The 25,775-nt window shown below is 40.8% G+C and overlaps 1 protein-coding gene across 16 annotated transcripts in view; it reads right to left on the reverse strand.

The window, feature by feature from the left end:
* Positions 1-228: 228 nt before the first annotated feature.
* The window catches only part of TMCC1 (transmembrane and coiled-coil domain family 1), a 243,445-nt gene continuing 217,898 nt past the window's right edge, over positions 229-25,775 (reverse strand). For all 16 annotated transcript variants that reach the window (XM_063704165.1, XM_055381559.2, XM_031009428.3 and 13 more), the window contains 3 exons: positions 23,407-24,341; positions 7,410-7,545; positions 229-4,249 (listed from right to left, as the gene is read on the reverse strand). In XM_063704165.1, coding sequence (XP_063560235.1) covers positions 3,935-4,249; positions 7,410-7,545; positions 23,407-24,341 — 1,386 coding nt within the window. In that variant the 3' untranslated portion in view covers positions 229-3,934. The remainder of the gene's footprint in view (positions 4,250-7,409; positions 7,546-23,406; positions 24,342-25,775) is intronic.

Consider the following 25,775-nt stretch of genomic DNA (forward strand, 5'->3'; position numbering starts at 1 on the left):
ACTGAATCATCATGTCTCTGCTTGGTACCAGGTCAAAGGCAAGTTTAGGACTTCAGGATTTCCAGAGGCCTCCCAGAGATCATCAGGAAAAAGTCCTAATAGAAATTACTACTTCTATAACAAAACTACAGGTGGCACTAGGCTGGATAATAATGCATTACATGCATGTAAAACTATATATGTTAAATGTTTCAAAAATAAAAAACAAAACAAACATGAGTCTGACCACCAGGTTAATAGCTGAGGTCTTTATTTCAATTTCTATATACAGTAAAAGTGCTGCTGAGAATCTGCAGCGACCAGACAGAACATAAATTTAAATCTCTCTCAACAATTAGCAGCTTAAGATCTATCAACTACAGTGTTAACGTTCACACGTTCACAAGTGTCATTTCTTTACGTTTCAATTCGTGCAAGTGAGTTTTTATTCTTACACACTTTGATAAAACACACAGTCTAGTAGTCAATCCCTACTGAGGATATCACCTAGCATACACGACATACAGACAGCAATGTTAACTCTTAGAGCCACATTCAAAATCCCAGGTTTCATTTGGGGTTGGGGTGTGGGAACCATAATTTTGCCTGTGTCAGATTACAATAATGTTTGGTTTTGTTTTAGATGCATATTTTCCAAAGCTGAAAGGCAGCTCCTCATCGGAACTCTCTCAGAACTCAGCATTTTCATCTGACTGTACCTCAAAGGAACATGAAATCAGAAACAAAACCAAATGCAGTGAAGACCACATGAAAATACGCTCATTATTTGGACATGGCTAGTGAGGAAGGCTCGCTCCCAATATTTGTCTTGGCATCAGACTTTTACTCCATTTAGAACAGGGGAGAGAGAAGACCCTAGTCAGTGAAGTATAAAATTTAACCTACTTTTGCTTCTTAAGGAGCCAGTAGAGTGGAAAGCCTTCCTTACTAGGACATACTGAGTATACCAAGGAATGGAAATTGGAGCAGACAGAAGTACCCTTCAATTATCATAAACAATGTAAAATGCGCATTCTACAACCTGAACAATCACCCAGGCCAACACAGCCAGCTTCACTCACCCAGGCTAGAGGCATGGACAAATAATCCAGGAATGTTTCATTTTAAAGGGAATGAATACAGTTTTCTTTTCTTTTTTTTTTTTAGAGGAGCATTCAAATGAGGGGACGTTTCCACCCAGAACAACTGTTAAGCCATTAGAGCGAGGTTATAGAAGAGCTCTGACAAGACAAAAGAACCCAAGAACAACCACAATGAAAGAAACTCAAAAGTAACAGTATGGACAGTAAAAGGTACAGCAGAGAATGAAAACAGATGCATGGTTACAAACAGCATTAAATGCATACAACTTCTGGGTCTGGTGAATAATTAAGGGACAAGAAAGCCATTACTGCACCTGATCTGCACTGAAGGTCCTTCCTAAGACAGTTTGAGAAAGGAAGATAGAAAGTCAGCATGGGACTATTTGGCTGGAGTGCAGGGGGCTTTCTACAGGTGAAAACCTTCCTTTGATAGATAGAAACCGTCCCAGGGCAAATAGGAACAGTTTCAATCCATCTATCAAAGTGACTTCCAGTGCCCACAAAACTTAAGTCTTCAGGCAGTTTGGGGGACTCAAAGGTTCTAGCTTAGAAAAACTGGTGGATTGCTGCTAGGGCATCTTTTAAATAACTTTGTGGGGGCTCTCTACTCTGAGCAATTACACTAAAGCAGAAAGTTAGGAGAAACTGTTAGTTCAAAAAGTTCATAGTGTCCTTTGGCACTCCGCCTAAAAAGTCACTGCAATATTTTTAGGCAAAGTTAACATTTTAATACATATAGGCTTGGGGACAATTTGTTTTTGGCATGAACATGAATTGGTTCTAATTTTTTTTTTTTTAAAGAAAAAAAGCACCCTTGTGGCCCTGCTCTGGGTGCAGTTTTGAGGGGGCAACAGAACTAGCAGGTGTACTACAATCAGCTGAGGTTGGGGTGAAGACTGGAGTACCTGAGTTAAAATATCAAAGTAGTTATGGAAACAACATGCTGGCTCTGAGAAATCCAGCTTGCCAAAGCAAAAGGAGGCTGGCACCATTAGGTAAACTGTCCTTTCAGACAGGCAGGGCAATGCTAATCTAGTTCTGAAGGAATTTCCTGGTAAGGGGAAACAGGCAAAGCATACTTTGTTACTCTTTTCAGGGCATCTTATACGCACTTGGTTGCACAGAATGAGGCTAAGAGGGAACAGCATTTGTGACCAATACTACAAATAATATGGAAAGATTAACCAAGCTCTCTAGATGAACTCTAAATGTTCAAGTTCCACCAGGATGATGGAACTGGTTATGCGATGGGGGAAGGCAGCTCAGTTCATTTTTCAAAACCATCTATAGAAGTCCACTGAGCATAATTAGGTTAGGTTAACAAGTCCGTTTACATTACAGGAAGCTGGCAACATTTCACACCCAAAACTTGGGTCCTGCTAACCTGACATTTCCTTCACTGCTCTTTAGGAGAATCACCTTTGGTTGATTCTCTTAGGCAGACAGAATAAAGCTTTGAAATTAAGAATGCTGGGGCCAAAATGAAGACAGAAGACTCCACATCATCACTTTGGTTGTAATTAGGGGTGTTAACAAAATAAATTAAGGAAACACAAGGACTTATTTATGACTCTTATAGTCTCAACTTTTCCTAAAGACAACCCCAGCCCAAGATCACTGGGTGAACATTTTCTTGGGGCAAAAAAAAAAAAAAAAAAAAAAAAAAATCCCTATCTTACTACACTGGTTTTTGGAAACAGCCTCCTGCTCTCCTTGCACAACCCTTTCCTCTTCAACTAAGCCAAGCCCATAAAACGGGGGCGTAGGTATGTCGGGACACCAAAAAGCAGCAGCAGCAGCCAGGGGGAGTTTAAACTGCATCTCAAAACAAAGGCGGCAGAGGGCAGCATTTACAGCAAGACTTTCTTACTCAAACTGTTTCAAGACAAGAGGGAGCAGCACACTTAAATATCCACACATTTCTTCATTTAAAAACATCACTTCTTTATTTCAAAGGAAAAATAAAAGACCCTCCCAACCCTGTCCAAAAAAACCCAATAATAATAATAACAATAATAAAAAATCCTATTAGAAACCATAAGGAAGCACTGAGAGTTTGAGTATTACATTCTTCAAGTATGCTGTTCGGATTTTTTATTTTTAGGTTGGTAACTATACACATATAAAAAAAACCTTAAAAGTGCGGCCAAGGGATTTTGCTTAAAATTAAGTATTTAGAGGGCTACTTAAAAATACTGTAGTAGGACTGTGCAGTGATCCTTTGGGGGATGATGCTTTCACTTTTGTATCCTCGTCAAGGTTAAGGGGCAGGTTCAAAAGTGATCATACTTCCAGGATTAGCGTAAGTGGCCAACTTGGGTGAGAAAGCCAGAGAGATCCATGTGTTCTTCCACGGACAACGAAAATCCACCCCGAATCCAAAAATTCAGACATGGAATGTGGTAGGATTTCACAGTAAAGTTAGTCTGGGATAGGGAGAGGTGATGAGCCCAGACAAGGCAGGGTATTAGGTTTAACTGGTTTGCCCTAATCAGGTTTTCGCATCTTTTTAGTGGGTTTTAGTGCAGTCCTTCAAGCCACAATTTAGATTGCCCTTCGGTGTGCTCCAGATTGTTGGTTCATATTAAAGGACTGTTTTAAGATTTGCATCCCAAGGAAAATCATGCTACATAAAAATGATCCAAGATTTTCGCCCAAAAAACTTCTTGGATAAAATCTAAAAAATACTATTGCAATTGCGTCTCTTGAAGAAAAAAACATTATTCTAAATGTAAACAGATTCACTCAACTCTTTTTTTGTTGTAGAAAACTTCAGAGTAGGTAAGTTGCTGTCTAACTCTCTGCTGCATGCACTCGCCAGAGGGTAGGGAACAATGCCTTCTGTGCCAGCATCATCTAGGGGATGAAAAGAACCGTTCCACATAGCTGAAGAGGGCATCCCAGTGCTTCCAGAGAAAGGCAATGAAAACCACAAGGAATAAAGTGCTGAACGTCCTGTTGCGAGTCTTCATGAGGGGGACCACACAGTTGGCTACAGTGGAGACAAAGACCAAAAGGACTGCCATGACAGCCAGGAGGATGTTGATGAGTTTGCCCAGAAGGTTCCGGGCAGTGGCATTCTCCAGCCCTTCTAGCTGCACCACCTGCTGCTGCTGCTGCTGCAGCTCCATCTTGGAGATGCGCGTCTGGCATGCCTCCAGGGCCTCCTGTGGGCCAGAACAGGGAAGAGTTAAGCCTGCTGCTCACAAGTATTCTGAGATGCTGACATGTCCCCTGGGCAAGCCAGATGCATCTTGAGCAATGCCAATGATTTTATAAATATGCTGGAGCCTTGAATGAATGTAAAAGGCTAGATATATAACTCACTATTCAAGTGACTATTATTCCCCCAAATTGCCCTCCACTGCATTCCAGTGGGATGAGTCACAGGAAGCAGTGGCCACACTTAACATTTATTTAGTCTAGAACATTTTAATGACAAGACCACAAATATATGCTCTTTTTTCATTGAAAATTAATCTAAGTTGCACAGAATATATTTGTTCAACATAAAAAATTTCAAATAGGATAGTCTCTCTTGACATTTCCTTCAATTCCAATCCCTGTCCCTGAGGCAGTACTGTTTGTGTTCACCCTTTTATGTGTGTAAGTGTATACATATATGTGTCAAGGAAAATATATGGAATTATTATTTTTATTTCCTATCTGTAAACTAAAAATAAAATCCTAAGCCCCCCAGCCAAATGAACGGACTCCCTCTTGGCCAAAGTGGACCCCAAAGAAACCTGAAAAAGTGAGTTCTTGGCAATGATGGGAAAGAGGCTGGACATGCCTTATTATATCCCCTCCCTTTCTGAGTTGCGGCACAAATGACCAGCATTAATGTGAAAATAGAGATCATAAGACTGACAGAATGGACTCTTTGTGGCAGTAAGACATCAAATTATAAACAAGACCTAAGGCCATGCCAGACAAGGTTAAATCTCACCCTACAAACCATAAAATCTCATCAGTTTTTAAAAAAATTAACTGGTGTTAATGTGGCTTTCTTTCCAACCTGACTCAGGTATAGCATCACATGACAGACAACAGACTCCGTTAACTTAGGCATTTTTGTACTGGCTTCAAGTCTTTACACAAAGCTTAACTCTTTCAAGCAACTGCCAGCTAAAAAATTCCTAAAGCCCACTATGACTTGTTAGCCCCTACTTAGAGATGGCCCACCTTTTTGGGGCAAACCAATGTACACTTTCCATGTGTTGATTTAGGATTTTACCTACAATTCCTGTCTCCCTGAAATGTATAAAGCCAAACTGTAACCCAACTGCTTCAGGCATATTTTCTCAGGACCTCTTCAGACTGTGTTCCCCAGGCCATGGTTACTTGTATTGGCTCAGAATAAACCTCTTTAAAATATTTTACAGGGTTTGGCTTTTCCAAACATGGAATAGTATCACACTATAGGAATCGATTCACAACTTGCTTTTTTTTCATTCAACAGTGGGTCTTGGTGATCTCTCCATGTCAATACACAGAATCTACCTCATTTTTTTTTAACTGCTGCCTAGCATTTTATAGTATGGCTAGGCTATGTTATAATATATGCAGCTAGTTCCCCCTTGGGGATTTTTAGGTTGTTTTCAACTTTTCCACTATAACAATGATGCAGTGAACATTCTTTGAACATGCTTCCTTATACACACTACCTGGTGTTTTCTAAGTCAAGTCAATCCCTGACATCAGTGGAAAGGGATCTCTGATCTGCCTGCTTAAGAAGGGCACACTCTCCTTTAGGTTGGTCCTCTGTAAAGAGGACACTATGCCCACACACTAGACCAAACATTAAAAGTGTCTGTTCTTGCTATTTTTTTGAGACGGAGTCTCGCTCTGTCACCCAGGCTAGAGTGCAGCGGCGCGATCTCAGCTCACTGCCAGCTCCACCTCCCAGGTTCAGGCCATTCTTCTGCCTCAGCCTCCCGAGTAGCTGGGACTACAGGTGCCCGCCAACATGCCTGGCTAATTTTTGTATTTTTAGTAGAGACGGGGTTTCACCATGTTAGGATGGTCTTGATCTCCTGACCTCGTGATCCGCCCGCCTCGGCCTCCCAAAATCCCAAATCCCCTGGGATTACAGGCGTGCGCCACCATGCCCGGCCTGTTCTTGCTATTTTTTAACTTTATATTATTTAATTTAAAAATCTATATTACCAAGACCTGATTGTATATTCTGTATCGCTCAATTACTAAAAAATACTTGAAAATAGTGTAAAATACTAATACATTAATGAAACGTTATTAGTAATGCATTAGTGACATAAAGTGCTAATACATTAATGAGTCTAATGTTTAGAATTACCAGTAACTAATAACAACTTGTCTTATAAGCAGTTAGAAAAAAGCTTCCATTTAACATACGCCTAATTCCCACACCTCCCCCCCACCCCCCCCAAAAAAGTGTCTGTTCTCCTCAAGGCCATAGCCTTCACTCATGAGTTTAAATTAATTCCAAAGTATTCAAGGGATAGAACCTATTTCCCTAGCTATGGTCAGATATCCTCCAAAGTTGGTCTGAGCCTTGAGTTTTTCTGGTCCTGGTTTCCTGGGATTTGAGGTAAGGCTTGGGCAACTTCAGACTGACGCCAACTATAGACAGACAATGGATGCTGTCCAGTCCAGAAGGATCTTAGGGAAAAAATAATTAAAACATAAACAGGGCCTGAAGAAGATGGCATCTGGGTAAATGATCTAGACATTCCCTTGATTCTTTTAGGCTGTTGTAATACAAGTTTTCTAGCCCACTTCCCTTCTCTGAGACTAGCATCTTTCAAAATGCTTTCATATGAAACCACTAAGAACTATTCCCTAAATACCTCCGTATAGAAATAAGAAAAAATTAAATATTCTACTTCCTCACAGAATAAAATAGATGGGCTATTAGCCTTAATTAAACATTACTGCCTCACGGGTTATTCTTGCAAACTGTCAGGCAATGTGCCTATATGAGATTTGGATTTGGCAGCTGGAATAAAAGCCCCCTTTCCCACAGAAGGAGAAGACAAGGGCAAAATGGCCCTAATACTTGTCAGAGCTGCTTTTGAAGCAGTAATGGACAAATAGGATTCATGTGGTTTTCCATACACTGAGATTACTGTGATCCTAAGAAACATTTCCCAAGTACCAAGCAGACATACCAACCCAACTTTTGAGAAATGCATCTCAATCATTTTAAGAGTAGGTATACTCTTATACAGTTGGTATAAGCTTTTCTTTGTTCTCTACCTTCTCATCTTTTTTCCTTCCGCTGTTTTCCTTTTTTCTTTCTAACCCTACTGTATTTTGCATTTACACCTTTTCCTTCATACTAACCTGGATGTCCCGGGCCCGTTCATAGGACTGATATGCGATTTTTTCTTCCATGCTTGCCAGTTCCTGCTTCAAGTTCAAGATTTCATTCTGGTGGAGCTCTGTTAGGTCATTTAGCTGTTCTTCCAATCGTTCACATCTAAGGAGAAAAAAAAAGGTTAGAATTTTATGAATTCTGTGAATATCTTTCCTGGCATTATTTACATCCAACTCCCAAAACCCATTGTACAAAGGAATAGAAGCACAAAGAAATTGAGTGGCCTGGGTTAACAGGGTTTGCCAGTGGGTACAGCTCTTAGTCTCTGGAAAAGATGGCTTGTCTCAAGGCCAAATCACGTGGCAACATGGCTGTTCCATAATCTTTTCAATGCACAGTATTTGCAGCGACGCCGGCAGCCCTGATTAGCTTTGAGCATAATCATAATATTGAGACAGTCATTAGGCTCCTCTGAACAACATATGGGAGAGGCAAAAACTAGGGTACAATTAAGCAAGCCTCATGAAAAGATAACACACCAATAGAAACCAACCTTCTGGCAGTCACCAGTAGCTTATTCCAGAACTGGCCAGCTCACTCACCCGGATGTTTGCGATTCAGAGCCCTAGAATGCCAGAGCCAGAGGGGTCCATCATCCCCATGGCCAACCACAAGTGTCTGGGACACTTCTGTCAACAAATATTTACTGAGAGCCTGCTATGTACCAGGCATGTTCAAAGTACTGGGAATATTGTGGTAAGCAAGACAGAGTGCCTGCCCTCAGGAGTTTGTACTCTAAGGAGTGGGGGAGGCAAGATGATTTCCCACATGGAGAAGTAAAACAAAGAAGATCAATAGAGGTATAAGACAGAGTGCCTGAATGCTGGTGAAGCTGGAATGATCAGGGAAGGTCTCTCCCCTGTTCAATTCTATTAAACAATGAAGGCTGAAACTTGAGTGATACAAACAGAGCCTTGTGAAAATGTGGAGGGAAGAATGTCTTAAGCAGAGGAAATAGCAGGTATGAGGTTCTTAAGATGGGAATTAGCTTGGCATGTCTGAGGGGTAGAAAGTAGGTCAGTGTGGCTGTAGCTGAGTGAAAAACGGAGAATAAAGGGAGGTAGGGTTCCTTGGGAGTAGGAATTATTTTATTCATATTGTATCTCTAGCACTTAGGATGACATAAGGGAAGGTTTACTCTACATAAAGATGGAACCTGGACAGGGCATCTAAGGAGAGGCAGAATTAGAAAAGTTTTTTTTTTTTTTTTTGTTTTCTGTTTTTTGAGACAGAGTCTCACTCTTGTCCCCCAGGCTGAAGTACAGTGGCGCGCTCTTGGCTCACTGCAACCTCCGCCTCCCGGGTTCAAGAGATTCTCCTGCCTCAGCCTTCTCAGTAGCTGGAATTACAGGCGCCCACCACCACATCCAGCTAATTTTTGTACTTTTAGTAGAGATGGGGTTTTGCCATGTTGGCCAAGCTGGTCTTGAACTCCTGACCTCAGGTGATCGCCTGCCTTGGTCTCCCAAAGTGCTGGGATTAACAGGCGTGAGCCACCATGCCCAGCCTAGAAAAGGTTTAAAGGATGAGATCAGAGATTCTAGGTGGAAAAATGAATGTGAGTAAAGGGCTGGAGAGAAATGGATGATAAATGTACAGAATAACTAGAATAGTGCATCTATGTTGGAGGAAAAAAAGGGAAATCTGGAAGATCCGAAGAGTTGGGATTCTAGAATAGATAGTAAATGAGCCCAAAGAAGACTACTGAGCAGAGGAGTCACATGATGAATACGTGTTTTTAGGAAAACGAGTCTTCTCATAGTGGTGAAGAAGACCGACTGAGGTAGGTTGTATGTGGAGTCCCAGGAACTAAAGAGCTAAGTAGATAGGAGAAAGGTTGAAGACTCCACATTAAAAACACTAGAAAAGGGAAGAATAAACATATGTCTAGCTTCTGGTGCCTAGAATGGAAACCTCTCTGTCAGGCAGAGGGCAGATGGGTAGCTCTCATTCCAACAGGGAATGTACTATCACTCAGGTAGCATACATTTAACACCAGCATGTGAGTCTCAAGGGACTTCATACTAAAAGAATAAAAATGCCAGAACAAACTCACACATCTAAAACTATCTCCTTTCTTTCTTCTTTTTAATCACATCTATAATATGTAAACAAACTTTTAAAGAATATAATGAATTTCTGTGTTTAAGGTAATTTTTATGTTGCAGCATCATAAACATTCTCCCTTCCAATAATTATGCAATAAGTAATAATATCCTAAACTCCACTGCTTTTCTAAGAAACAAGGATTTTTTTAAAAGGCACTGTCTTACCCTTTTTACGATGTTACTAAACTCTATTTAGTTCTTCTTTATCCTTAATAGGAGTCTCTATACTGCCTTCTTTTATGCTGAAACTCTTCCTGTTATTGAAGTGACTGAACAGGCTAATGAGAAAGCAGTCCTACTTTTGATGGATAACTAGGGTCAAAGTTCTCTGTGACTCTGCCTTTTCCTTTCATCTGCTGCCCAGAGTACGTGATCAGAAACAGGTCCCATCCCTAGAATTGATTTTCCACCAAAATTTAAGTTCACAAAATGCCATAAGATAATGTTAACATAATGTCTTTTCGTGACTGTCCTATGTTAGCCCACTCTTCTGTGGTGTTTTTGGTGTTTGATAGTTTCATCATTCTCTCTCTTTACCAGAGAGGGGCCAGAGACTTTTTTAAAGCCGCATTCCAAAGTGCTGGTCTCTTGGGATTTAAGGGAAAGGTTATACCTGGCAGGAAATTACTCTCCTCAACTAAGGACTGTTGGGTGGCAGGGAGGGGAGCAGGGTGGTGGTCACCAGCCTACATCTTGATAAAAGCAGACACGTGGGATCTCTGCATGTGTCCCACAGGCTACCACACAACCTCTTAGCCTACAAATTTCAGGCTTCTTAGGAATCTTATTTGATATTAAACATGGCCCATACATACCAGTAGAACAGATTAAAAAATTGCAGCCACAGCAACAGTTTAATCAGTGCCTACTATGCAAATTCATTTCAACAACCCCAAGAGGGTAGAAGGTATTATCTGCATTTTATAGATGAGGAAACAGAAGCTCAGAGAAGTTCTAAAGTGAATTGCCCAAGGGCACATAAATATTAAGTAGGGCAGCAAGGATTTGAATCCAGTTTTGACTTTAAAATCCAAGTTCTTAAACTTTACAATGTGATGCCATTTTGAAACTCTACAAACCCAGATCAACTAACTCTCCTCATAAGTAAGAAATCGGAGTCAGAGTGCTAGCGATCCAAATCACTTAGCAAAAGTGAGCTGGAAAGAGCTACACTGATGTGATGGTTTGGAGTCTGATGTCAAAGTGGAGTTGATGGGAGAAGGAGGAGTATAATAAAAAATTATGCACCTATAATTAAAAAGATAAAAGTTGGTGAGGGCATGGAGAAATCTAAACCCTCATATACTGCTGTTGGGAATGGAAAATGGTACAATTGCTCTGCAAAACAGTTTGGCACCTCCTCAAAAAGTTAACAGTTACCTTATGACTCAGCAATTCTACCCCAGATATAACTGAAAAGAAATGAAAACTTATTTCTTCTATACAAAAGCTTGTACATGAATGTTCACACCAGCATTAATCATCATTGCCAAAAAGTATAAACAACCCATATGTATATGAGTGTTCACTGTACAACAATATATCATCTTGGCTGTTCACAAGTCAAGTATCAATATTTTGTATCCTAATCTGCTTGTCACTTGCCACCTGGCAAGTTTCTGTTCACTTTCTTCCTTTCTTCTTCAATTGATGGATGCTCACAGAAACATTAGGACATAAAACACAAATGTGAATACAGTTTTGCTTTTCACTACATGTATGCATATGAAGCTCCTGAGCCCTAGGCAAAACTACAAAATAGGCTGACTTATGCCTTCACTCCCACAACATGGACTTCCTTCCTACTGCAGAAACAGTTCACAGGAGCAGGAAGGCTGTTGTTATCTTTTCCTCATCTTCTCACCTGACCTTTCATAATATACAGACACTCTTTGACTTACGATGGGGTTACTTCCTGGAAACAATATTTCCCATTTATGATGGGCTTAAATCAAACCATTGTTAGCCAGGGACTGTCTGTACAACAACATGTATGTCACTCTAGCAAGAATAATTCCCAGGACTGGGGCCTGAGATATTCTCTAGCAGCAGCCTGTGGGCTCTGACTCGGCTTTGACCTTACCTACCTGGCCTTTTTTGTCCAGACCCAGTATGAAGACAGCAAAATACAAGGCATGCTTATCTTTACAAATAGCATGAGGCAAGAAAGAGGTGAAACAGCAGACTGAATTCAAAATGATATTGACAGATTCAAGTGCAGCCAAGACTTTACCAGGGATTAATTCTATAGAAATAGGGAACTACTTCCTACTGCTGAATTCACGTATCAGAGCTCATGTAATGAGGGGGTAGCTTGTTCTTTGTAACTCCACAGAACTAAGGAGTAAGTCTTACAAATAGTTTGGTCTTTAGTTCAATTTTAGAAAGAACTTTCTAATAGCTGTGTCTAACAATGAAAAAAACTATCTTAGAAAATGAGACCCTGCTACCAGAGATATTCAAGGAGAGGCTGCTTGTCAGGGATGTTGCAGAAATAAATCCTCTATTGAAAGAGATTTAACTAGACCTCTGAGATCTTTTCTAACACCTAGAGTTTGATTCTTTGTAGTCAGGGAACCTGTTTTCCTTTTTCTTTCTTTCTTTTTTTTTTTTATTAAAGAGATGGGGTCTTGCTCTATCACCCAGGGTGGAGTGCAGTGGTGCAATCATGGCTCACTGCAGCCTCAAATTCCAGAGCTCAAGGGATCCTCCCACCTCAGCCTTCTGAGTAGCTGGGACTACTGACATGCACCACCAAGCCTGGCTATTTTTTTTTTTTTTTCTTCAGAGACAGGGTCTCACTATGTTGCCCAGGCTGGTCTTGAACTCCTGAGCTCAAGCAATCCTCCTGCCTCAGCTTCCCAAAGTGCTGAGACTACAGGTGTGGGGCACCACACCTGGCTATTTTCATCTTTCAAACTATAGATACTTTAAATTTTGTGGTATATTTGTCTTCACAACGTATTGATTTTAACAACAATAAAGGGAGGCAAGGAGGTACACAAAACAGTGGTAATTTAAGAGCTATGTAAAATCAGGTGTGAAATATTGGGATTCACTTGGTATGTGAGGTGGTGAGGAATATATATGAATCAGAGAATACTTGCAAAAGTCCTCAGCACTTATTCCCAACACTTTTGAACCTTACTATAAACCAATGTTTATCATAAGAAGGTTGCAAACCTGTCAAAGGTTCTGGAAGTCATTTTCAAACTAGATTTTGGTTTATCCCATATTATGTCTAGAGGTGCTCCATCTTCACTCCTGCCATTTTGCACCTAGAAATGTTTTCATAATGCAGTTTGTACCAGCTAATGCATCTGCTCAGTCCAGGTTTTGGATTAAAATCCCAGCTCTGCAACTCGCTAGCTTGGGTGATCCTTTTCATCCTCTATAAAGAGGAAATCTACCTACTCCAAAGGGCAATTGCAAAGATTAAAGGAGAAGACAGACATCAAATACCTGGCACACAAGAGGTGCTCTGTGAGATAGACATATCACAAATATACATTTGGTTTCATTTTTCTCTTTTGTGAGTCTCCTAGTTCTCCCCAACAATCCCTAGTGAGGTAGTTCAAAAAGATTGCTTGTTGACTGCCACATAGTCTTACTCCACTGTTCACTGATTCCCACTTCTGACTTTTTTCTCTAAGCCTTTTTTGTTGTTGTTTGTTTGAGACAGGGTTTTCTCTGTCGCCCAGGTTGGAGTGCAGTGGCGCGATCACGGCTCATTGTGGTCTCAATCTCCTAGGCTCTAGTGACCCTTCCACCTCAGCCTCCCAAGCAGCTGGGACTACAGGCATGTGCCACCACGCCCGGTTAATTTTGTTTTTGTATTTTCTGTAGAGACGGGATTTCACCATGTTACCCAGGCTGGTCTTGAATTCCTGGACTGAAGTGATCTTCCTGCCTTGGCCTCCCAAAGTGCTGGGATTACAGGCATGAGCCACTGTCCATGGCCTTAAGTCTTCATTTCTTTATGTCCACTTTCCCAATTTTATATATTTTGACATTTTCACTGTTTCCAGTATATTTATGATGTTTTTCCTATGACATCACAGAAATGGGTTTACTGGGCACACACTCCATCCTCCTCGATCCTAGACACAAGCCTCTTTTACTTCTTATTTCATACATCTAGGTTCCTGCCATTTCCCTGGCTCAAGTTTGCCAGATAATTCAAATAGTTCCATGCACTGGCCTGTTCCAAACTTTCCTTTGTACTGGTGAAACTATCTACCTATGTATGTGTGTGAGGAAAGGTGTCTCAAGTAATTTTTATTTTTTTATTTTAGAGACAGAGTCTCACTATGTTGTCCATGCTGGAGTACAGTGGTTATTCAGAGTCATAATCATGGTGCACTGCAGCTTCAAACTCCTGGGCTCAAGTGATCCTCCCATTTCAGCCTCCTGAGTAGCTGGGACTACAGACCTGTGCCACTGTGCCCAGCTCAAGTAAATTTTATCTAATTTTTTCAAATCGCCAGAAAGAGTTATATAGAAACTGCTAATCCTCACCATGCTCTTACAGAAAATAAAGTCCTTTAGAGGTTGAACAATTTATTCACAGTTACATGGGAAATTAACAGCAAGTTCTTCTCAAGCTGAGTCTTCCCAAATAAGAAAATATAACTATTGTTCACAGAGATAATGCTTTGTTAGCAAGCAGCTAAATAGCAAAGCAGCATTTGGGTAAGTAGAATGATCTCAGCAGATGAAACAGACAAACATGGAGACCAATCCGGGCAAAATAGCAAAACCCTGTCTTTACAAAAAATACAAAAATTAGCTGGGCATAATGGCATGCACCTGCAGCCCCAGCTACTCAGGAGGCTGAGGTGGGAGGATCACTTGAGCCCGAGAGGTCAAGGCTGCAGTGAGCTGAGACTGTGTCACTACCCTCCAGTCTGGGTGACAAAGCAAGAACCTGTCTCAAACAAACAGAAAAACCCACAAACAAAAACAGGAGTCCCAGAAGGATGCAGTGACTCCCTAGTTAGTAGTGAGGTTTAATAAGGATCTGAACCAATTGGCTTGTGCCTGTTATTAGATTATTGTCTTTTTAAAAACTTTTTGACTGGGCAAATTGCTTGACCCCAGGAGTTTCAGATCAGCTTGGGCAACATGGTGAAACCCTGTCTCTACTAAAAATACAAAAAAAATCAGGTTGGTGTGGTGGCATGCGCCTGTAATCCCAGCTACTTGGGAGGCTGAGGTGAGAGGACTGCTTCAGCACGGAAGGCAGAGGTTGCAGTGAGCTGAGACTGTGCCACTGCACTCCAGCCTGGGTGACAGAGTAAGACCTTGTCTCAAAGAGAAGACAAAAAAATTCTGTATTGTTAATGAAATGCAAATAACCAAAGGGAAAAAAAACCTGTATTCTAGTTCCCACTGACTTCCCACTATCCCCATTACTAATATTATAATCTTCTTGGCACACTTTATTTTCTAGTGTTTACTTCCTGTCTAAATTCTAAAATGGAGAAACCAGGTACAAATACCTCTATCTTCTCATTAAATATTAACACCAAGCCAAAGAGTAGGGGAGAAAAAGGGAAGATACATGTTTTATAGACTTTCATATGTGAAAGTCTTGGGTTTTTTTTAAACCTAGAACTCTGCTTTAAGGAATTTTAACCCCTTTACAGGGTGCTAAATAGAACTCTCCAGACACAAAGCGGGGCAGGGGAGATGGTGGGTGGGTGGGAGGTTCTTAATCATACAAGAACAGTCATGCCTCACTTAATGTTGGGGACACATCTTGAGAAATGAGTTGTTACGTTATTTTATCACTATGTGAACACCATACAGTGTACTTACACAAATCTAGATAGTACAGCCTATGATACACTTAGGCTGTATGGTACAGTCAATTGTTCCTAGGCTACAAAGCTGTACAGCAAGTTACTGTACCATAGGCAACTGCAGACAGCTGTAATACAATAGTGTTTGTGTATCTAGACATATCTAAACATAGAAAAGGCACAGTAAAAATATGGCATTACAGGCTTGGTAGTGCATGCCTGTAATCCCAGCTGCTTGGAAGCTGAGGCACGACAATTGCTTGAAACCGTGAGGCAGAGGTTTCAGTGAGCCGAGATTGTACCACTGCACTCCAGCCTGGGCAAGAGTGAGACTCCATCTCAAAAAAACAAAACAAAACAAAAACGGCATTATAAACTTATGAAACAACTGTCTCATATGTTGTTGATCAAAATGTTATTATTCAGCACATGACTATGTGTGATTTTGGCTGGCAAATGATGTTCACGCACCTCCGCTTAGATTACAAGTAGCATGAGATTAATAATCTTATTTTAAGGATTTTTACTTAAGGTCCTTCCTAAATTGTTACAACCCAAAGAGAACCTGGACACTTAAATATGGCATGAGCTTAACTATCAGCAAACAGAAAGCCTTTGCACTGTAAGATTATTTTTTCTAAAAGCAAGTATCATATTTTGGTAGATGAAATTCATCCCCCACTGGAAGCAAAACCTGTTCTATCTACAAAGTATTAAACACATCAAGATTTTGTCATAGGTAAATAATTCATAAATAAATACTAAACTTGAAAGTGTTTTGGTCACTAGGTCAACACAGTAGTCAACTTCCTAGATCAGAGATGAGCCAGGGGCCCTTTGTGTCAAATTACTGATGAATGGGAGCCTGGGTGAGTGCACAGCCTGGGAATGCTTTGACCTGAAGCATTCCTCTTTGGGTGTGGCTCAAAAGTTTAGAGCCATCTCTGAGAACCAATGGTGCTTCCCTAGTTCGGCAATAGGTCACTAGCACAGGATGGCTGAAGAAACTTGTGGAGCAGGTATTGAGAGAAACAGGAAGAACTAGGTCCCAGGAAAAACACCCACAGGCAACTATGGGAGAAGAATGGACTATTTCCCAAATGCATACCAGAGACCCAAAATAGCTTCTGCCAGTGTTTGACCAGAGTAGAGAGACACAGTTGGGGTAGGGAGTATGACTTGTGGTGGGAGTTTGAATAGGTTCCTAGCTGAACTGGGGAGAGTGGATTTTTTTCTCCTTACCTTTTGTTACCTTTTTTGTGTTGAAGCCTGAAAAGAAGCTAAAAAACACTGAACTAGCCTTCAGCTGAAAAGGGAAAAACATATCAGTCCCCCACAATATTTCAAGGGTAGGCAATGAATTATCTTAATGACAAGAAAACAGTAAATATCTAAATAATACAGGAAATAAATAAAAACTAGAGGGGCTTTCTGGGCAATTTGCAGACTTGGTAATGACAGCTTTCTAACATTCTGGCACAACCCAGATCTTTGTATTCCCCTAGAAAAAATGGAGGAGGAGGGAGCATTTGTTGAGCTCCTACTCTAAACCAAACATCACACTAGGTACTTCCATATATGTTATCTCCTTTAATAATTTCAACAACCATGTACAATAAATATCATTACGTTTTTACAGAGGGAGAAACTGAGGCTCAGATGAGTTATGTAATCTACTCAGAGCTGGCAAGCAAATTCAAGTTTGTCCACTCCAAGGAATAAGGGTTAATTAATTAATCCCCTCCATTCCTCTTTAGCGGCTAAACGCTAAACTGGGATGAGCTCACCCATAAATCTCTTTTATGAAAGATTGTATACGTCATATTTCCTAATTGGGATTTTGCTTCTCTCATAAATGAAGGGCTAATTTGATTCAGTATCCTCAGTTTCTATTTCAAACTTATTGTCCAAATCTAGCCTACATATCCTCTGGAGATTCTCAGATCACTTTTCAGTTGACAGGTCTCACACGTAGAATAAAGGGGCTAAAACAGCTACCTCTGAGCATACATCTGAGCATACATCATTGGGTTATGTCCAATGATGGTCAAATCAACTAAAATTATATTTAAACAACCATTTGTTTAGTTAGAACTCTAACAGCCTGTGCCTAATTGGGTCAGCCTAGTTACTAACTGTTCTACTGCATGTGACAACTGCTCAGGGTGACTGCCTCCTTCTGTATTTTTGCTCTTATGACTCAGTGCAATTTAAAATATCCCTGGGTTTAATACAAACATTCTCAGAAGCCGATTTCCAAAGGACAGTAATCCCCTTCAAATACAAGCTTTCAAAATGGCATTAATGCTCATCAACACCTGGGGGGTTTTTAGCCTGCCCTACATGACATTGCTTCATACAGGCTACAGTAGCTCAGTAGGATTCCAGGTCAGATCCCCTAAGAAAAAAACTACCAAAGAAACCAGCAAAATTCTCAATTAATGTTTTCCTAGCTCTCTCTTATTTTCAGTACATTTTGCCACAGCTGAACTTTTCCTTTTGGTAGCCTATTAATATATTTACACTCACTACAGGAACAGAACTAATCCTCAGTTTCTAGCAGCAAATTAAATATATGTAAAACCATTTTACTGTGTGACCTGGCAAAAGTCACTTTATCTTTCTGAGCTTCAGTGTTCTCAACTGTAAATAAGATTAATCTAGATATCTAAGGGTCCCTTCTACTTCTGAAGTACTGTGAACCCAGCTGCCACTAACAAACATGGGATGAAGAAACTAACTGGACAAGAATCTGAAGTTGGCACAGGTCTCATCACTTAAAAAAATTTCTAAACCCTGTCTCCTGCCTTCCCCAAATACATGATCTCACTCATAGCTGAATGCACAATGGTAAAACTCAGTATCTAGTCACTAGTCAAAGGCTGAGGTGGAGTTCAGATCCAAGCTCTGCTACAATGGCTTCCTGGGCTACGTGCATGTGGGCAATGAAAAAATAATGTGTCAGTCATGGTACAATTATGTGGGTGAAGAGAGAGAGACTGTGCTCTATAGCCTTTGGAATGCTTCTGATTATTCCAGAGTTAAGCAGATGGTCTTGGGTAACTATCTTCACTGGGAGCTACTCACTTGGGTAGACAGCAATGGAAACACATTAAGCGAAGGACATTATTGAGAAGGGATTCTGAGAAGGGGAAATAATGACCGAAGTAGGGATTTCCTTAAGAAGGTTTCACCTATTTATTTACACTGCTGTACTGGCCTAGGAAACTTTCCAGAGCTTGCATATTCACAGAATTTTTAAAAAATATGTTAAAAACAGTGACTCAACTTTTAGTAAACATTTACTTCAACTTGGGATAGGCCTAATACCCACTGCCAATGCATCTATGCTTCAGAGAGCTAGGCTTTCAACCATATAGATTTCGGGATTGAGCTTTGAAAAAAATCATCCTGGTATGAAAATAACACTGAATTTGAAGTCAGACAAAACTGGGTTTTGAATCCTGGCTTTACCACTTACTGAGTGACCTCTGGCAACTTTTAAAACCCCACTGAGCTTCAATTTCCTCATCTTTAAAATGGGAATAATACAATTTACCTGTAGGGCCTACTGTGAGGATTGGCAAATGTACGTAAAACATCTAGCACTAGGCACATCACAGGAGTTTAATACCGTTCGTGGTAGTGGCCTTGTCACCATCATCATCAAATAACAAACAGCAACACTGTGCATGGCCTCCCTCTCATCAACTCAGATACTAGTAAAATAAACTAAAGCGTAGAAAAAAAATGTATCTTGAGCATCCACGCATGCATTAACTGGTTCTTGGTCACAGAAGGATCTGTGAAGTCCATCCACAGCCTACTTTCTTCCTACACAAAAAGCAAAGCCTACAACAGAGTAGAAGTAGAATTAGTAAAGAGAGGCTGCTGCGGGTAGCTCACTAACAGTGTGGAGAAGAAATGGAAAGGAGAAAAAACTATAAAAAAAGCAGACAAACTGAAAAAAGCCTAGGGCCATTTACTGTAGAGGCACATAAATGGACAGCTTCACTAACCTGAGAGTATCACTATAAGCTGAATACTACCATATCTAAGCTCTTTCCATTAAGTTAGATTCAGTGTACTTTGTAAAAGAAGGCAGAGAAATTTCCCCAAAATGCTTAAAATGTGAAAAGTTTCAGTGCTTAAAATAGGTTTCTGGCCGGGCATGGTGGCTCATGTCTGTAATCCCAGCATTGTGGGAGGCTGAGGTGGGTGGATCACCTGAGGTCAGGAGTTCGAGACCAGCCTGGCTAACATGGTAAAACCCTGCCTCTCTTAAAAATACAAAAAACTAGCTGGGCGTGGTGGCAGACACCTGTAATCCCAGCTACTGGGGAGGCTAAGGCAGGAGAATCACTTGAACCCAGGAGGCGGAGGTTGCAGCAAGTCGAGGTCGCACCACTGCACTCCAGCCTGGGCAACAAGAGTGAAACTCCGTCTCCAAAAACAAAAAACAAAAAACAAAAAGAAAATATATTTCAAAGCCAGGCATGGTGGCATGCACCTGCAGTCCCAGCTACTCAGGAGGCTGAGGTGGAAGCACTGCTTGAGCCCAGGAGTTCAAGACCAGCAAGGCAACATAGCAAGACCCTGACTCTTTATTTTTTAATTTTTTTTTTTTGAGACGGAGTCTCACTCTGTCACCCAGGCTGGAGTGCAGTGGCATGATCTCAGCTCACTGCAACCTCCACCTCTCAGATTCAAGCAATTCTCCTGCCTCAGCCTCCCCCGTAACTGGGACTACAGGCGCATGCCACCATGCCTGGCTAATTTTTTTTGTATTTTTAGTAGAGATGGGGTTTCACCATGTTAGCCAGGATGGTCTCAATCTTCTGACCTTGTGATCCACCCACCTCAGCCTCCCAAAGTGCTACGATTACAGGCGTGAGCCACTGCGCCTGGCCAGCAAGACCCTGACTCTTAAAAAAAAAAAAAAAAAAAAAAAAAGACTTCAATTTGTAGAAAAATTTTATTTATGTGAAAGCATTCAAAGATCAACAAAATTAGATGAATATGTTTACTGTATAAAGCCATATATAATGGAGGGGAAATCTCTATCTGCTTTATACAGGGAATTATTGGAACAACAAAAATAAAGTACAATAGTTGTGACTTTTCCACTCCCTTTTTTGGGGAAAAAAAGGGCTTTCTTTCTTCAAGATTGTGTTTTAAGGAAAAATCATTCTAAAACTGAAATGGGAAAACAAAACAAGTCAGATTACGTAGTATGTCTTCTCCTTGCCTCCTGGTTTTAACTCTCTTTTTGAAAATTCAAGTTTTCTTCATTCTGTCTTCGTTCCATAAAACTAGTCATTTACCTACTAGAAAGAACCCAAAGTGCAATGAAAGAAATGCACTGCTCATTACCTCCTAAATGGCTTGAACTTAATTCTTCTAATGAGGTGTTAATGAGCAGCTAACGTTCTGTCCTATTATGTCTCCAACTTACACTAAATGGATTCAAAGGTGGCTCCTGAGAGACCTGTTTCTGATTTTCTCATATCTTGACTTTCTACATCTTGACATGAAGACATAACAAGCTCCATATGAATTTTAAGCTCTGGGGCAATTTAAAAACTGCAAGGTATCCATTCAAAATAGAGGAGTTGACGGGGTATGGTGACTCATACCTGTAATCCCAGCACTTTGGGAGGCCAAGGAGGGCAGATCACTGGAGCCCAGAAGTTCAAGACCAGCCTGGGCAATATAGTGAGACCTTGTCTCTACAAAAGAATTAAAAAATGAGCCAAGCGTGGTGGTGCACACTTGTAGTCCCAGCTACTCAGGAGGTTGAGATGGGAGGATCGTTTGAGCCCAGGAGGTCAAGGCTGCAGTGAGCCAAGATCGCACCACTGCACTCAAGCATGGGCAATAAAGTGAGACTCTGTCTCAAAACCAATGTAAAACAAAAAATAGAGGAGTCAAAGTAGGCAGTTTTGTGTGGTTTTAAAAATTTTTTTAACTGACTGTGGAATGTCTTCATGTTCTAAGTGGGGTTAACAGCATCTGTTCCCCTAACATCAGTAGAGCACTATGGGGCCAGGCACTGAGCTATGTGCTTTAACCAAATAATTTCACTTAAATGTCACAATAATCTTATAAAGAACTATTACTATTTCTATGTTAGGGATGTGGAAACCAAGATTTAAGAGAACTGAAGAAACTTGTTCAGGTTTTCAAGGTTAGTAAGGGGAAGAACTGGAATTTGAACTTGGGAGTTAGGTTTAATATGGTACAAAGACACAGGTGTTTTACTTTTAGAGTTCATTTGAATATCTGTTATATCACTTATTGAATAAGACACTGTCTTCTCAGTATACTTAAGAATTTATTTTTATTTTTATTTGACACGGAGTTTTGCTCTTGTTGCCCAGGCTGGAGTGTGATGGCACGATCTCGGCTCACTGCAACCTCTGCCTCCTGGGTTCAAGTGATTCTCCTGTCTCAGCCTCCTGAATAGCTGGGATTACAGGCATGTGCCACCATGCCCAGCTAATTTTGTATTTTTAGTAGAGACAAGGTTTCTCCATGTTGGTCAGGCTGGTCTCAAGCTTCTGACCTTGGGTGATCCACCCACCTCAGCTTCCCAAACTGCTGGGATTACAGGCGTGAGCCACTGCGCCCAGCCATACTAAAGAATTTATAAAACACTTAGATAAAAACAGTAATGTACAGTATCTGCTTTTAGAACTTTATTTCTCCCTCCCACACTCACTTCTCTGGTCTTCTCCCTTGAAGTCTTAAGTTAGAATTGAAGAACAGAAGAGTAAGAAAAGAGGCAGGCTGAATTACTGATTAGAGTTTTCACCATCTGAAAAGAACTTGCTGCTGTAACTCTTCTTAGAGATAATTTATACATGTGAACAATTTGTTTCAGACCCTAAGATTACCTTATAAAAGCAAACTTTTAAAAACACATTTTTAAAAGGTGAAAAGGATATTAAAAGATTATCTGTTCAACTCCTGATATTACAGTAGAAGTACTGAGGATTTTCTCTAGTTAATAATTGGGACAGGGCCAGAACCCAGGTCCTTCAAGGCCTAATTTGACCTGTAGCTCCCATAAGACTAGTCCTCAATTTGCAGCATTAGGTGGCCTGTCTCTGGCTAACAAAGTTTGGATCTATCCATAGAAATTTTTTTTTTTTTTTTTTTTTTGAGACGGAGTTTCGCTCTTGTTGCCGAGGCTGGAACACAATGGTGAGATCTCGGCTCAGCGCAACCTCCACCTCCTGGGTTCAAGCGATTCTCCTGCCTCAGCCTCCCAAGCAGCTGGGATTACAGGCATGCACCACCACACCCGGCTAATTTTGTATTTTTAGTAGAGATGGGATTTCTCCATGTTGGTCAGACGAGAATATTATTTCTCTCTGCGTGTGAAGGTAACACGGAGAAAGGACACATATTCAGAGTATAGCCAAGAGTGGTCTAATATGAATATGTAGTGTAATATTAAACACAAAAACGAGACCAGCTTCTACCTTTAACAGAGACTATGATTCAAAGCACTTAACCCTTTGAGAATTTTCTAACTCTTGTAGAACCATTTCATGTTTAAGTCCACTCTCATTCAAACACTTGTCAATTCATAATAAAGGTAACATTCTTATTTGGATTTGTTTGCAGTCTAATCTTTCTATACCAAGTTGCCCAGATATGTGTGTTTAAGGCCAAATACCTATAGAAGTCACTACATTTTGCTTGGGTGATATCTTTGATATCTACACAGTTCTAAGAATTACAGATCTTTTGAATTCAATGTAGTACAGTTACAGGCTGCAATGACTGTGTAGTTTTATAATTATAAATAAATAGGTGAAATACTTTAGAAAGCTTGGACTTCATTTTAAAGTTCTAAACTGGCACGAAAGACTGGAGAGTTACAGCAATGCTTCATCAGGAACTCATGTGGATGTCTTATGACATACCGAAAGTGCTCTGGACACTCTAGAGAAAGATAAAGACTTTTAAAAGCCATTTCCCCATATCTAAAGGGAGGGGAACCCTACACAAATAATTTCAGATATTAATTCCACGTGACTTACCTATATCGCTCCTCCTGTAAGGTCTGCATTATTAAGGAATAGTCCCTCTGATAATGTTCCTTGAGAGTCTCAAAGGATTCCTCTAGTCTGGCCTGGGTTTCCCGGATCTCCTGGATCTCATGTAGTAGTGCATCAAATCCTGAGCTCTGCATGTCCAGGGTGTTTGTTTTGGAGCTGGATGCTCCTACAGCGATGCCCCCTGTGGTGCTGTTGGCTCCCACTGAGCCTGAAGTGGCACTAGAACAATCTTCTTCACTACCATATTTTGGGCTAGACTGAAAGTTTGAAATCACTCCCAAAGCCTTCCCCGCATCATCCACTTGCCCTTCCTCTAAAGAGTCCTTCAGGTTGGGGATGTTGTCTGCACTGCCAAATTTGTTCCGAATGAGTGAGGCAATCTCTCTGGGCTTTGAGACTACAGCGCCTGCTGCTGAATGGGTGGCCTGGGAGAAGCTGGAAAACCCACCTTTGACACTATCCACCACACCTTCACTGAAGCCAGTCACCTTTGCTCCTACATCCTTCAGACCCTGGTGCATGTCCCTGAAGACATCCTTTGGCTGCCGGGGGATCCCATTCTGCTCCACCTCTCTGAGCTTCCTGTGGTAGTGCTCAAGTTTCTTTTGCAGCTGGAGGATAGTTTGGGCAGATTTCTGGTTCTTCTTCTCAAAGACTTGCTTGATGCGGGCAGCCTGCTGTTTGTCTGCACTGTTGGCAAGCTTCAAGTATTCAGCAACGTTGTCGTCCCGGGCTGTTTGTGCAATCTTGATTTGTTCTGTGAGCTTCAGGATCTTCTGCTGCAGGTGAGCAATGGCAGCCTTTGTGCGCTGAGGGTCTGGTGTTCCATCCACAGAGTCTGTGTGGATGCTGCCATCGGTACTGGAGGCCACTGCACTGGATGTTTGGGCAAGGCTGCTTACTTCCAACCGTTCGATCTAGTGTAAAAACAAGAGGTAGATGTTAGAAGCCCAAGAGGACTACGTCTCCAAAATCAATGGGCCAAAATGTATTGGAAATATGTCTACTCTCAAATCTCAGTAGATAACTGACCTATAATTCCCCCTTGTCCTATGCCAGCCCTGTCTCCCTCTTACATACTGCCCTCATACAAGTATACTTTAAGCAAAACAGATATATGAAAAAAGATCTGCACAAGATATAAGCTGGGGGATTCTTCCTTTGCTAGAGGATTTTTCAGTGTTTCTTCACACAATAACACTCCCTTAGTGGGTTTAAAGTATGAATTAATTCACTTTCTTTACACATAATTTTTATTCAGAAGAACATCTATGTAAAACAAGTTGCATCTGCATTCCAATATAATTATATGAAAACCCTTTTGGTGTTCAGACATCACTGTAATTCTGATCCACACTTATAGATTATGGTCACCTAAATATGTCGGCAAGGATAGGTATGTTACTGGCTAGATATAAAAATGCAATTTTTATCATAATGATTTTTATCCAAATCATGTCAAGGGTGATGGATCATTCTATATATTCTAAGGATATTTAAGTGGCAGCTGGAGATGGCTGGAGGCAAGATGGGAAGGTAACTGCTGAAAGTGGCAAAGATGAATGTTACCAAATCAAAGGTGATAACCTTGAGCAAGAAAACTTGAAAACTCAGGGACAGGAACAGTAAGAGCTAAATTAACAAGTCAGGGACAAAGGTCAGGTCTTTCGGAGCCCATATTTTGTGACTTTTATCCAGCAAAAGGTTTTTGTTAGGCAAGGGACTCCAAAGCACATATACTTAATCCTTTCATGTGGGTGAGAACCATTCAAAGGAGTTGAAGAAAAAGACAAGATACTCAGATTTAAAAGCATAAATGTTCACTCTTCAACATAGTTAGCTAAATTTGGGAAGGTCAAGTTTCCCAAATTCAGGAGAAAAAAATCCTTTAGTAGGTCATCCCTGGGTGTGGCACACCCAGGGATCTAGGTTTGTGTAAGCACACTCAGCGATGTTCGCACTTCGACAAAACTCCCTAAATGCATTCCTCAGAATGTATCCCCATATTTACAAGTGATCACATTTTAGATGTGATTTTATTTCCTTATGTAGTAACTGAAGAAATAAACTAGGCTGTCTTTAATCTGACTTCCGTCCTACTTGGGCTGTTTGGAGCCATAGTGTGTCCTGGCTCCTACTCAGAATCATCAACATGCCTGCAAGAGTATAGCTGATAGAACCCAACGTCTTCAGCCTCTAAATAAACTAACCCATAGCTTCAGCAGTAAGGTAGTTTAACACCTGAAACCATGAATCACTGGACTACTGGAACTCCTCCCAATTCTAGCAGAAACAATTTTTTTAAAGGAGGGAGAAAATGGGAAATAAGGGGAGGGGAAAAGAGGAGAATG

The sequence above is a fragment of the Gorilla gorilla genome, chromosome 2 (assembly GCF_029281585.2).
Source record: "Gorilla gorilla gorilla isolate KB3781 chromosome 2, NHGRI_mGorGor1-v2.1_pri, whole genome shotgun sequence".
NCBI lineage: Eukaryota > Metazoa > Chordata > Mammalia > Primates > Hominidae > Gorilla > Gorilla gorilla.